This window comes from Motacilla alba, chromosome 3 (assembly GCF_015832195.1).
Source record: "Motacilla alba alba isolate MOTALB_02 chromosome 3, Motacilla_alba_V1.0_pri, whole genome shotgun sequence".
Classification (NCBI taxonomy): Eukaryota; Metazoa; Chordata; class Aves; order Passeriformes; family Motacillidae; genus Motacilla; species Motacilla alba.
The window spans coordinates 32,900,423-32,915,179 of NC_052018.1; the positions used below are offsets into that span (position 1 = coordinate 32,900,423).

The following is a 14,757-nucleotide window of genomic DNA, read 5'->3' on the forward strand; positions in this document are numbered from 1 at the left end:
GGCAGCGGGACCCGCCGCACACCCGGGGCGCCTCACCTTTCTCTTCGGCATAATGTCCCTGCTCCGGGCCGCCAAAGTAAAGCGACCGAAAGAAGCTCCGGCAGAAGCGCGGGATCCGCCCGGCGGTGGCGGCGGCGGCGACACCGGCGTGGCTGGTGCCCGCAGCTGTGCCCGCGCCCGGTGCCCGCCGCGCCGCCCCGCCGCCCCCGGCGCCCCGGCAGCCCCCGCCGCCAGCGCCCGCCTCGCCGACGGGGCGGGCGGAGCGGGGCGGCTGCGGCTCCCGATTGGCTCCCCTGGCGGCGCCGCACCCCCCGCCCCGGCGGCAGCGGCTAATCACGGGCTCGGGATTCTCCATCAGCCGTCGGGAAGGCGAACCAGGCGGAGGTCTGGGCGCGTCGGGCAAGTTGCGTGCGGTGAGCGGAGAACGGCGTCCGCTCGTAAACCTCTGCAGTGGCCCTTGTACAGGTGCATTATTTCAGCCTGTTTAAATTTACCTTCGTTTTCTTCTCTCGCTAGGTTCCGGTTTCCCCTCCTCGACTGAAATCAGCAGCAGTCTTTCTCCATCGCTACTGTTCTGCCTTTTTCAACCCGGGGGTTTGTTTTGCCGTGTAAATCCATTCCTGCTCCACATGCAAGCATGCTCTTGTATCAGGTCTCCTCATTACATTGCCCAGATAAATTAGTAGTAAGACAAACCAGTGCCGCTGAGAGAAACACTCCATTACAAGGTGGGGTAATCAATTCTTTATCTGAAGTTCAAATGCCACCTACCTTTTCTTTCTTTTAGTTTTTTTGAGAAAAATAAAAATTATTTACTTGTTGACATCTTGAAACTAAGAGATCCCTCTCAAGTACCTGCAGAAAAGGCAGGATAAAACGCGAAGGTTTTCCAAGGGGTTGGCCCCTTGCCTTTTAACCAAGAGCTGTAGTTAGGATGTGCATGGAGCATCATTCAGCAGTCATAGACCTAATTTTCCCTCTTCACCTGGGGGCATTTGAACTCATACCTCTTGTTCTCCCACAATGTTATTTTGAAAACAAACTATGGTATCTCTGGAGTATGAGAGGTTAGATCCTACTGTAGATATGGTTTCAAGAGCTTTGTTGAGCTTAAACAATTTGTACTAATTAAATAATTTGTACTAATAATTCATCAGGGCTGGAACTCAGATGGGTTTGCTCCCAGTTACATGTGTAAACCACCAAATTAGGGAGTCACACCCACTTGTTTACCTGCTATTCATGTATATTTAAATAATTTGTACAAAGTGGTATAGTCCCACACAGAAAGACTGGAAATGTGGCCTTTAACAGGAGATGCCTGTGTTAATCAGAAAGTCAGGCCTGCCTTAACACAGTGTATTGCCTGGGTACTGAGTAACATAGGAAAGAAACAGGTCAGAATTACTCTGTAACTTAACTTCTCCCCATTTCTTTTCCCAGCTGTTCACCATTTTTCCTAGATATCTTTAGTCATTAATGGATGATGGGAGCAACCCCCTGCAGCTTCACTCTTTACCATCCATTCAGAAGGAGAAAAAAGAGCTAGCTCTCCATTAACACAGATGAAATGTCACCCCCAGGAGAATTATGTACAGGTGCAGTGATTTATTCCTATGCCGTCCAAAAAGTTTGGATTAGTCCAACATCTCATTCCAAACCAAAATAACCTTGGGGGGGGGGAATTAGAATTTTTGATTAGTTCTATTGCTACCTTCCTTATTTGATTGTATGCCTTTTCCATTTTGTCTCCCTACTTTTAGTCTTGCGGGATAATTCAGGTTGAAAGGAATCTCAGGAGGACGTCAAGTAAAACTCTCTGTTGCAGAGGGTTTACTTGACTTTGCCCTCTAGAGCAGTCAGCTGAAGACTTTGTCAAGTTCAGAATGTCTCTGCAAACACAGATTCCATCATCTTCCCAGGCACCCTTTGCTGGTTCTTTCCCTGCATATGCTCAGTTCTAAAACTAACTGTCCCTGCCCGATTTCCACAGTCACTCCAGTTTCTTTAAATTTGCAGCTAGGACACAGCAACAACAATTCCATGAGAGCAATAGGAGCCTGGTAACAGGCAGAGAGGAAGTCCAGTATACTTGAAGAGGTAATTTCCCCTGGATTTATGGAAAGGGGAAAAGCAATCCTGTTGATACCTAATTTATAGTTATCTACAACTAATGAGCAGTAAGAAGGAAAAGCAAAATTTTAGCAGTGAGACAGCAAGAGAAAGAACTGGTAGAGCCAATAACTTACTTGCAGATGTCCTTTTTCCTCAATTGAACCAAATTCAGGTTCAATGGAGACATTGCACCTCAGGGTGAAATCATTCAGGAAAGTTGCTGATGGGTAGAAGAGTCCAGTTGGTCTCTTTCTTCACTCCCTCAAGATTTTCTGAGTCAATACAAATTTTTTCTGTTTGCTTTTTGTCACTGCACATCCTCTCCAGGTCTCTGGACACTGGCAGGTTGTAGGTGAAATTCCCAAAACCTGAGAATAGCAGCAAGTTGTTTTTCTACTATGTATGTACTCACCCCTCTGTGTCTGTGTGACACTTTCTCTGTAATACAATTTATGTTCAGGCTGGCTGGCCTGCTGCTACAGCTTTCAGTTAAAAAGCACAGGAATTATCGGGTAGCTTTGTCTTTCTGCAGCTATTGTCTTTTTCCATCATACCTGACCTGCTGGTGTTGAAAGATGACTCTTGTCTGAAAAGCTCTGATACTAGCAAGAGAAACACTGATCTGCAGGATTTCAGAGGAAAAAGGCAAAAATTCTCCTTTCCAATATGTGGTGAAAACTTCTGTACCACAGATGTAGGCTCTGCTAGAAAAGCCATGTTTTGACCATATTTTTGGTTGTCATAGAAATTAGTTTATAGCTTAACTTCACAACTGTTTCTATTTTTAAGTAATTAGGGGATGCAACTGTAACACACTATCACTTTTCTATAACAACATTTAAGAAGGACACAGATCAAAGTAATGTAGCCCTACATCACATTTTGTGTCAAAGATATGCTGGTTGCTCTACAGAGCCACCCTGAAATATAGCCTTGGAACCGTCAAAAGAGACATTGTTGTCAGTTCCTTGTAAATGAGCATGTGGCTGGCAAATAATTCCAAATTGTGATGATAAGGGGCTACAGAGATACAAACTAAGCAGTCACGACACACTTCTTGTTCCACTCTTTCAAACATAGGCACTCCGAAGTCTGGTAACTATATAGTTATCATTATAAATGTCTGTTGCTGTATAGAAATTTCTGTTACTTCAGAATTTTTATTTGTAAGTAAAAATAATCTATGACATTTACCTTTGAAAATAAACCTGTCATGCAGTTCAATTGGTAGGAAGAAACTCACAGAAACCATTTAAAATAAATTTCAGAACAGCTTTACGTTTTATCTTCAAATAAGACAAATGTTCAAGCACTCCAAACTACTATAATGATGTTTTTCAAGCTATCAAGCTCTTGCATCATATCATAGTATTCAGCAAAGCTGCTTCTACCTCTGTTTCAGGGACAATTCTACCACCTCAAAGCACTACAACCACACTTTAAACCTCTTGAACTTTCATTCAATAGTCCTCTGCACAAATACTACAGAGAATAGCAAAAACCAGATATTTAGTAGCTAGTTACTATGAAACAGAAAACAAAGCCAATTTTTCTACTGTACCAATCAACAAAAGTGCAATCACTTTCACACATATTACAAAGGCAATTAAATTTAGAAATATTTTTTCCATTAATTTCTCCTTATTACAGCAGGAACAGAGCATCTGGTTTGCACAGTTTCCACACAAGTCAAGAGGAATCAGATCAATGAAATTTGGAGTAGAGGTGGGCTAACACCGTATACACCATAGAACTTGGACTGCTTTGGACACTTTCATGCTGATCAGCCGATGAGTTGTTAACATTCAAGATCACAGACTCACGCATTTTAAGATCGCAGAATGACTGAAGTGAGAAGGGACCTCTGCATAATGTCTAGTCCTACCCTCTGTTGAAAGCAGGGTCAGATACCACATACAATTGCATTGAAGTTAAGAAGCACACCACATGGTTATCCAGCCCATTGTCGAATAAGGCAACTGTCTGCCATTCAAGCTCTCTTACACTACTGCATAATTCCATGAGACAACTTATTGCCTATTATATACAAACTCATTGTTTTGCATGATTTGCTAAAGCAAGAGCAAAGGCCTTCATCTGTCTCAGCTTCAGCAACACCACCAGCCGAGGCATTCTAAGTACTAATACGAACACTAAGCTGAGACAGGTAACATTATCACAATGTTTTTTCTCTCCCATGTCTAAGGTCTTACCTTCTGTTTTCCTTGCATGCAAAAGCTGGTCCAAGAAAGATTCCACCTTTTGAGATAAAGTAGTATTAAAAGTAGTAAACCTTGAATTCATCTACATGAACAGGGGAAGAGTCTCATTTCAGTTACACAAGAATTCAGAGAAGTGATACTATCATCTTAAACCTTTTGTGGAGTAATTCTACTTGCAGTAGCCCTGTCTTCAGCATTCTGTCTTTAGTTCTATGTCAGCCCTTTCTGGACATAAATGCTCATGTTTCCAGTGTGATGTTAGTATTTGGTTTATGAATACAGAAAACTGATGGGGTACACTGCTTTCCACATTTATTCCTAGCATGTCTAAGTTATTCTAGAATGAAGTAGCTAAAAAATTAGAAAAGAGAAGCATCCTGAAGTGATTTTTAGGTGGGAGTTTATATCAAGCAGGCAGAAGAAGACATAACTGCACTTCAAAATGCTTCAACAAAGGTCTCAGGTGTTGCTTCACCTACCATTTACCAGGTGAAGCAAAAGATCCATATCAGGTCTACCAGTATATCAATTTATGTGGCTACACCCTAGTTCACTACTTATCAAAATAGGTTGGGTTAGGTTAGAAACACAAGTGTTTGGAGGTGTTTAATTAATCAAACTACTTTTAAAAATGAGGCTAAGAGCAATCCCAGATACAGTGTGGGTTTTGGGGAGATGCTAAGATCCAGTTCGTGAGGAAGGGCAGTAATCTGTAGCTGGGACAGTAGATCTCATTTAGCTTCTGCTGGATCTGGCTTCACTTGGAGTACAGCGCTTGTCCTGCCTTCTTCCTGTCAGTCAAGAAGGCACCTGCAGCACTGCTCCATTTCAGTGGCACCTTAGCTAGGTCACGGGACTCTTTCACCCCCTTGACCATAAAAATCCTCTGAAAAGTGCTGCCCTCAATTCTGCCAGCCCAGTCACTCTCTATGTTAGTTTGGGCAAACCAAGTTGGAGCTGCAAAGACCTGTCATTGAAAGTGAGTGGGCCTGGCTCATTTCAACACAGGCTGGGGAGCAGCCAGACAAGTTACACTGGCAGAACCTGGGAGGTGGAAATCTATGGTGGGGGTGGTAATGAGCAGCTAAGGGTTCCCTAAGTGTTCTGATAGCCTAGCTACAGCCTGAACTTGCAGTGTGTCCACAGAAAACCAGTATCCCTGAGCATCCTCTTTCATTCACATAGAGAGTTGGGTGGCTATGAGACATTCTTCATCCTGCTAAGCTTTTGAATCACCCTCTGAAATTGTAAAACCCACATAAATATAATAAAGTGATTCATAAATCTGGTTATTATTTTTCTGATAGTATAGAGAGGCATTTCCATCAGTTCTCTGAAATACTACATCTAACTGACAAAAATAGGGAAAAGAATTTTTTAAACTTTAAAAAATTTTAAAGACAATAAAGACAAAGACAAATTTTAAGACAATTTTAGGTTAATGGTAAGTCCTTTCTTAACATACAATGAGAAAAAAATCAAACTAGTGATTGTTTCTGTCCCACAGCATTAAACTGTGGGACAGAAACATTAAACTAAGGCCAAATTAGATCAGCTAAAATTTATTAGTTGTTAAAAAATTTTCTAAATGTGGTATGTATACATTTATTTATGTTCCTAAAATATAAGGGGTTTTGGTTTGGCTTTTTTTTTTTTTTTTTTTTTTGTATAGACACTGTATGAAGCTCATCTTAATTGAAAATGTGGAGAGTTCACCTTGACTAATGACAAAATGCTGCAACATAGGAACAATGTTTTCTGAGCTTGTCATTTAATGACACTTTGAACAACTCAAGTCAATGCTCCTAAAGTTCTGTTGAAATTCTCGACCAGCTAAACAAAACAAGCAGTTTCTCTGCACCCCCTCTTACTAGCTCTCTTCAGTCTTTGCTTAGAGTTTCTCTGTAATCAGTTCATCTGCCTCAAACTAAAAAGGTGGAGAGAATGCAGAAGAACACAAACTGTAGCTGCACTGGTGTGGCTCAGAGCTCCTGAGTTTGCAGCAATGAAATTTTTCTTTGCTTTCCTTTACACTGAAGCTGCATCTGCTTCTGGGTAAGAATCTGCTGTTAAATGTTAAATATGGATCAGTCTTTTGTAAGGCTGCACTAGGGATGTAGAGGTTAGTTTACTGGCTATTTTGTCACAAGGAAATAGTGCAAATATATAACAAGTATTTCCATTTTCTTGCACGTGATTTCCGGGGCTAACTGTGCTTACCAGTTTTTGTGTTTATTTAATGAAAAATATACCAATAAATTATTGATTCAGCTGACAGGAAGAAAAAGACAATGCAATGGGAAATGTTGTCAAATAAGGCCTCTAAATAGACAGGGTAATTTAAACGGGAAATCCTAAATCAACTGCTAGATAATGTAGTAAGTAAACATATTAATCTGTAAGTAAACATATCAACCAGTAAGTAAACATATCAACCAGACGCGAATTATGTCATAAATTATGTTTATTGATATATCAAAGTCTAGTCGTAACACCCATGGAAAAGTTAAGAAAACCCGGGAAATAAAGATAATGGATAATTTTATGGAGTTTATAAATTGCAGCTCCTAAACATTTATTTTAAAAAAATTTCAGGAGTGCCACTTTAGAATTGTCATTGAAAACCATTACTGCAGGAATGCATGGTTCTGTATAGTAAACAGTATACAGTAGTTGTGCTGAAAAAGCATTTGTTGGTGAAATTTTGTCACTATTAAAAAAAGTCCAAACAAAAAACCATGTATATGCATGCAGGTATGGCAAAGTCTAATCAGATACATTTATTTGGCATTTTAGATATGGCTGTCTTTACAAACCTTTTTTCTTTACAGCATGCTTGCACACATTCTTTAGATTTTTAGTTACGTGCACATCTCTTTTTTTTCCTGAATTAGTCTTATAATTATTCCTTCTAGTAAAACCACATATGAGAATAAAATTAGTCCATCCTTTTTCTGTGACATGTTGCTCCTAACAACATGAGATAAGTAAAACCAAACAAAACTGAAACAAGCATCACCACCCCCCAAACCCATGAAACTTTACATCATGCATTGTCTTCAGACCCAGGAGACATCATTGGTTTTCCCAAAGCGGGATTTCCCAAAGACTGGATGTCGACTATCTGCTGCCACTGAAAACATTGAAACCATTCCCTTTGATAGAAGCAAAGCGAGGCCAAAGCTGAGCACGTCAATAAATATTTTCCCTGTCAACTGCAAAGAGATAAAGCATTTGAAAATATGAATGATAGTTAAACTGTTTACAAACCCACCTGACTCATTCTGTAAAGGCCTTGAAACTTGCTAAACTAAACTAAAACTGAAAAGAACCCAGTCTTTCTGGAAATGTGTATTCCTTCTTCTATTCTCCAAAATGCTAAACTATGATCCATCGCAGGCATTGTGATCCTAGGGGAACCTGTGCAGCTGGGTGAACAGTGAAAATCAGCAAATACAGTAACAAGTGTTTCCAGTGATGAGCTGGAGGGATCCTGTACTTGCTAATTTTGGCATCTGGAATTTAAACTCTGGAGAACTTTAGTGAGAAGAGAGTTGTCTGGAGTTGACTGATGATCTCTTTTTTTCATTTTTATTTAACAGACAGGTACCATAACTGAGGCAATGTACATGGCATGGACTTTACTGATATAGCAGTGCTAAAGCCAGAGCTCTCTAACTGAAAAAAACAGAGGCCTACACCATGTATCAATGTATATCATACTGTCACTTTATAGAACTGTTGATTTTTTTCCAATGTGGTGATGATGTAAAGCCTTAAGAGATGTTTCTGGCAGGCTCTAGTAGGTGAAGCAATCTCCCCCATGGGGATCAGCTTTGTATGTACAACTAGTGTGTCTCCTGAGCTTAATTTCCTTAATCCTAATTGCCAGCAGGAGTTGTGATGATATTGATTTTGAGGCTTCACAGTGCTGTTTTCAACAAAGGTGATAAAGTATTAAAAGAAGTTGGTAAACTAAGCCTAGCTGTACTGATTAAGTGAATTTCTTCTTGTTGTGAGAAGAAATCAAAGCTGCTGGAGTGCAGTATGCTAGTGGATTCTGAAAGCATTTTGACTTTACACTTTGTAAAGTCAGCTGCCTCAGTGTTTTGCTATAGTACCTCTATATGCCAGAGGCATGGATTTGAAGAGGAGGGGAGGTGAGATTGTTCAGCTATACTGAGTGCCATTTATCTTTAAAACTTCCCTTAAATTAGGATATTAACTTGATTTTATATTTAAACATACAATTATTTATATATGCACATCTATACAAAATGTACACATAATAGAAAATGTAAAATAATATATGTTGCCTCACATATACTGTAGTATGCTATTGTAATATATGTTGCATATGACATGTTGTACTTTGGATACAGAATAAGATATATCTTATTGTTAAATGTTAAAAAAAATGTTAAAAAGTTAAATTGTTGATTTAAGGTTTCTCTGGCTTCTTAACTGAAAGTTTGTCTTAGAAAGGAAATTATTGGGGTAACAGCTTCAAGCCCACGTCTGCAGCTTTGTCTGCTTCTTTGTTTCCCTTTGAATACCTTATCTACAGCTATGTATGCAGCTGGATTATGAAAAAGAAATTTGCTGTTTTCACTGTTGCCTCGTAATGCAGAGGTAATACCTCTGTTGCTTCAGCAGGAAGCAACCAGCTTTCAGTCAGCTTTGCTTGTTAGCCCAATGTAACACTCCTCATTATGTGGGGAACACATAGACATGCTCTCCATCACTGACTGAAAATATTGCCAGGTTTGACCATTACACTGTGAGATGCATATGAAGAATGAAATCCTATCCTTATTAAAACAGGGGAAAAGACACACCAAACCTCTCATTGAATTATTTAGGCTCAAATTTTCAAAGCACATGATACAGAATTATTATGCTTTTGTCCTTGGAGAAGGTTGTTGAAATGTAGGGTTCAGAGACATTCATAAGACATATCAACACATGGAAAGACCTGTAGTGTTTGCCCTTGAAATGATACATATTCTCAGGACAAATGTAATACAACCACCATAGCTGAAAAATCAATATCTTTCTTGAGAGCTTGCATCTATATCTATAAGTGAACATCACGGCATTGAAAGTTGCCATCCCTTTATCTTGTGCAGGACTTCTGAAATTGTTGGGTGGAGTCATGTCAGGTTCCTGCACTCTGTGTGGTCAGAGAAAGGCAGCACTAGGACTTAGAGTCAGCATGCTCTAAGGTTTTGGCTTGTCTACACCGAAGCAGTGCTGATGGTAATTCCAGCTCTGCTCTGGAACTTTGGCACTTGTCATTATAAGAGGGATGTCTCCTCTCTTCAGGACATGTGGCAGAAATGTCTTTTTAAGAATAGGAGCTGATTGACAAACTTGAAATCAGTGGTCTTTTAGCTGTGTTTTCTGAGCATCTGCCACCTGTTGGAGTTGAAAATGCCAGTAATTTATCAGCATCAGAGAAAAGCCTTTGAGTTCCACCCAGTGGAAAAGAAGATGTGCTCCTAGGCTTCAGAGCCTTTACCAGGAGGGGAGGAGATCTACGTTTTTAGTTTTTGCTCCAAGAACTCTTAATGGATTTTCTTCACTGATTGTTTCTTATAAAATGCAGAAATTGTCAAAGCAGATCTTAGATGTTTCTCTAAGGCCAGCTAGACTTCCTGGCTATATTCCTTCTGTCTTCTTGGGGAGATAGAGAAACATCACAATTTTGCTACTTCATCTGGTGCAAATGTAACATAGGTGCTGTTATGCTTCACATACACCAGAAGAAGAAAGCTGAAAGATTTGTTTCAGATTTTCATATTCGACTTGGACATACCTTATCCAAGTTTGAGACCTGTAATAATTTATTTTTTTGATGGGTATATCGGTATTTGATTTGATGCACATCAGCTGGATTTGGCCAGCATCACAGAATATGGATGAAATGTCAGAGAACAGAAAAATGAGACAAACACAATCTCATGGGTGAAAGCTGAAGTCAACAAAACCAGTTAATAATAAGGATTAATTAACTTATGGAGCAGATAACTGAAGAGTGTGCTCTAGTTTCAGAGGAGTTTTGCCAGAATGTACATGCAGCTAAGTTACTGGATTGAAGGACAAGAACTGCAAGATGAATTCCCATAGCTCAGTGCTAAGATTAATTTAAACATTTGTGGACAGTGCCCCACTGAAAGTCTAAGACCTTTATGCTTTTCTGAGAAGACACAACTTGCTTTTTCTGCCTGTGTGTGGAATTTTTTTCAGGTCTCCTATGATTTTAACTGCATTGCTGTTAGCCTTTACTCTAGATGGGTATGAGTCAGCTCCAAACCATAAACAGTGTAGCCATGGTTAGTAAGCCTGGGCTGCTAAGCCTTTGCTGATAGCGTGGGCACAAGAAGTGTGCCTGCTTGGAGCACAACCAAAGCAATCTCACATCTGCTTAAAAAAGAAAAATAAAGTTAACGTATCCCCTCTGTTCTTTTCCTGCTTCCTCCCCCTGCCTTGCTCTTTCCCTCTCCGTTTTCCTTTCTCTCTGTCCCACCCACACACATGCACAAGAATACTTACAGAAACTCCTCCTATACAAGCCCTCCACCCAGATAGTTCAAATTCCTGAGTGGGATCTCACAGGGCACACGTTTGTTTGGAGTGGTAACCTGTGGCAGTGTTTTGGTGTAAGTCCCCTCATGCAGTTTCTTACTATGAACTTGAACAAATAGTAGTTGTTGTATTCATCCCTTTCAATAGGGTTTTACTCAGCCTATGAAGTGTTCATTTTTGCCTCATACAGCTGACTGAGCCCAGAAAAAGGTAATGTAAATCATGCAGGGGAAGCCACAATGCTGAGCTCCAAACACTTTTTGGGGAGTTCCCATTCAGAGGGGACAGACTCACCTTAAGTTTCACTTAGGCCACAATGACAGGATGTCAGTGTCCCACCTCTCACAGCACAGAGTCTGGCTCCAGAAATATCAGTAGCAGCCCTGCTTGTTATTGACAGTAGCAGCCAATGATACAGGAATTTTAAGTGGAATTTATATGTAGCTACAAGAGCCGGGTTCCATGGGCTTTTCTTGTGCGCAAAATAAGAAACTGGTTACTCTTTCCCTGAATTTTCTTTTAATCTCTATTTTCTTGCACTAGCTACGCACTAATTGTGTTGTACATCATCTTCTGCCATTTTTCTGGCACAGGCAACATGCTGGCACAAGTTAGTGGAAATTCAACATTCATTAAGGTTTGCCTGCATTGCCTGTGTATCACCTTTCTCTCTCTCTCTTTTTTTTTTTTTCCCTAAGATGATTGCTTTCAAGAATGAGACAAACAATCTTACAACAGGAAGTCCTCCATTTTAGACAGGTAAGCTACATAAGCTGCATCTTGGCTATTATTGCTTTGCATGCCTGGGAATTAGTTTTTCTGAGATCTGGGGATTTTTACCAGTGGGTTTTTAAAAGCATGAGCAATCTTAGTCATCTACACATTTACAGGAGGACTGTGTTCTCAAAGAAGCAGTAGTTTTTGACAGAACAACTATGAAAAGTGCTGAGAAGTAAAAGGATCATCACAGAATACACACCTTTCTCCTTTTAAAATGTATAATCCTTACAGGGGATTACTGGTGGGTGAATATTAGAGCTGGTCTGCCTTCTAGCTTGAAGCTTGTTTCTCAAGCAAAGCTGTCTTCTGGTAAATTAAAGGAAAATGAGTTTCTAAGGATTCCATTTCCCTCTGCAGAGGAGAAACTGATATAAGAGAAAGCAAGCTCACTTATTTCTCTGAATTCTTCCTCTAGATGTGTGTGTGTATTTGTGTGTAATTTTTTTGTCCTGATGGCAAAACCCAAACACATCAGGTGCAGAGCCCAGCATTTTCTTTTCTCGTATTACCTATGTCCCAAGGAAACATCAGGAACATAAAGATGGCTCTCCCTTATTCACTTATTCCTGCTACCTCCTGGATGCCACAGGTCCTGCAGGTTCATCCACATGCACTGTACATTGGCTAAATGTGAGAGAAATAAAAGTGTCACTGTTCTATTTGGAAGATTCTTGCATAGGTCCTCTATTACAGCACAGTTATAGTTTTAAACAAATGTTTTGACCATAAATTCATTGCAGTCAGGCAGTGGTATTCCCATTTAAGGAAATGGAACAGAAAGAAAGTGTAAGTGACTTGCCCAACATTACATATATTCATGGTAATGAAAAATGACATTTGTTCCCTGGCAGAGCAAGGTTTGATTTGTTTCACAAGCTAAAATAGCGCATCAATTCATTTAATAAGGCCTAAATTGTCCCTTAGCCCTTTAATCTATAGACCAGCATGTCATTATGGTTGAATTAAAAATCCAAATATGGATTTCTCATGTTTGTCAAGTAGATATAAAATTTTCACAGTATTTGGAGAATGGATTAGCAGATGGAGTGCAGAAATCTTGACTTTCAAAATAAGGTTTGGAAAAGTTAATCCAAAAAAATCCCATCTCACATGATCTTACCTGCTGGAGAAGGTGAGAATTCCATTCCTGTATCTTCTGAAAGCTTTTTCCTGTTCCTGCTTGACATCCTAAACCTTGACAGTCCGCACTTTAGGGCTTTGCTATGCTGTGAGGAGGGAGAATCCAATTAATTATGTCCTACCTCGCATTCAGCTTTCAGCAACCAATTATTAGACAAAACCTGGTTGAAGCCCTCATTTGATTTAGGAGGCTTGGGTGTCTTGGCATTCATCAGGATTTACTGATGTTGATAAATTGCTCTTCTCTGTCATGGCTCTAAATAGATATATCAGGTTTGTCCAAGGCTTCTTGCTGAGCCTTGATCTAAATGGTTTTTCATCTAAGAGTATGGAGCAGTAGTTCTTTTATCTGGAGCTGAGATATGGAGGTCAGAAGTAATGAAACTGGCAATTTGTCTAATTATTAATTCCATTATTATTTTCTATCTTCAAGCAGCTAGAGGTAAATCCACAAGAGCCTGCTCCAGTAAAACTCTCCTGAAGTAGCATAGTGAGATAAATTAAAAGTAGCATGAGCCAAGTATGTCCTAGGATATCTTTATGTGCAATACCTAAGAGAGCCTAGGTTGCAATCTGGAGACATGCTGTGTGAGCTGGAGTGCAGCAGAACTGAAAGAGATAGGTCAGGAGTGTATTCTCTGTGCGGAGTTTGGGATGCTGCCTCCTGCCCCCCATCCTGCCACCCCAGTTTTTGTTAGTTTCCCTTTGAAGAGTGGTGAGAGGAATAACATGCAGACAGATGCATGGAGCTGCCACCTGGTAGTAAAGCATGAACTGATTGTATTGTTTGGTTTAGTTAAATTTCAAAGTAAGGATGCTCAAAGGCCTGGGGCACTGCTGCTATATTTTAAGACAGAGGAAAACCAAAGAGGAGAAAAAAATAATAGAATGCTTTAATTTTCTCACCTCTAGCCTCCTGTGTTCTTATCTAGGAACTTTGTAAATTACTACTTTCTCTTATTTTTCAGGTTAGCACCTTAGACCACACCCACAATTGGCAGAAGTCTGCTCTTCCTCACACAGGTACTGATCTGGAATTACTTGGGATTTTTTCTCCTAAATTTGTTTTAAGTTCTTGTGAGTCACTGTATTATTTGACAGCTGAATTTAATGCATCTGATTGTTAAGTTCCCTGGCTGCTAATCTTCAAAGATCACTTACTGACAAATACCATGTAATGTGTGTAATAGTGTTGCTGGACATTTGTGTTCAATAGCTCTGACTTTTGTTTGTTAATGCCAGGTAATTCAGGCTAAACTCTTTTTTGATATAACCAAATATAAAATCTAATCTGTTTTGACTACTTTCATTCCATGTAATGTTCAAGTTCATGCCAGTTTTATACCAAAAGCTACAATAAAGGACTTTTATGAACCTTCAAATTCCAATGAATTGCCTTGTACAGTTGTGCTTGTAATCTAAATGGTTTTTGAAGGAATGGGGTTTGAAATGCTCATCACAATCATTAGAGTATTCCTCATGGATGTGGCTTTGTGTTTATAAAAGGAAAGCCTGTTTTTTCCTAAATAGTACTTGCTATCCATTATTTCCTACCTAGCTGTTTTAAAGGTTTTGTCTCCAATCAATAATTAGAAAGGATGTGAAGACTTACCTATCACAAGTGAAAACCAGACAATAGTGAGCCTATAATATTGTGGAAAAATGGAGACACAGTTTTGGTGAAAAAAAAATCAATCAGTATTTTTAAATACTCACCCCTGCAAATTTTGCAGCCTAAATGGTGTCATGAATATTGCTAAAATATTCACAAGTATAAGGAGGGCTTAAACTGATGAAAGATGATTACCTGAAAAGCATCATGACTGTACAGCTCAGTAGTCTGTGAGCAACTTTCCTGCTGCAGAAATTCCTGTTTCTGAAATAGAAGTGGTCCTCCTTCCTTTCATCACTG

At 39.7% G+C, this 14,757-nt stretch overlaps 2 protein-coding genes across 4 annotated transcripts in view; one reads left to right on the top strand and one right to left on the bottom strand.

Annotated features, from left to right (window-relative positions):
• Positions 1 to 242, bottom strand: part of HMGN3 (high mobility group nucleosomal binding domain 3) — a 23,550-nt gene extending 23,308 nt beyond the window's left edge. Inside the window, exon 1 of one of the 2 annotated variants that reach the window (XM_038132782.1) lies at positions 37 to 242. In XM_038132782.1, the coding sequence (XP_037988710.1) occupies positions 37 to 51 (15 nt within the window). In that variant the 5' untranslated portion in view covers positions 52 to 242. The remainder of the gene's footprint in view (positions 1 to 36) is intronic. The other variant, XM_038132778.1, reaches the window with a different exon arrangement.
• Positions 48 to 11,642, top strand: LOC119699381 (circumsporozoite protein-like). Of its 2 annotated transcripts, none has more exons than XM_038132773.1 (2): positions 48 to 465; positions 11,624 to 11,642. In XM_038132773.1, exons 1-2 carry the CDS (start codon positions 53 to 55, stop codon positions 11,625 to 11,627), a joined length of 417 nt encoding a protein of 138 aa, XP_037988701.1. In that variant the 5' UTR covers positions 48 to 52; the 3' UTR covers positions 11,628 to 11,642. The 2 variants fall into 2 exon arrangements, with proteins under 2 accessions (XP_037988701.1, XP_037988700.1); XM_038132772.1 differs by lacking the exon at positions 11,624 to 11,642 and adding an exon at positions 1,444 to 1,574.
• The last annotated feature ends 3,115 nt before the right edge of the window (positions 11,643 to 14,757 follow it).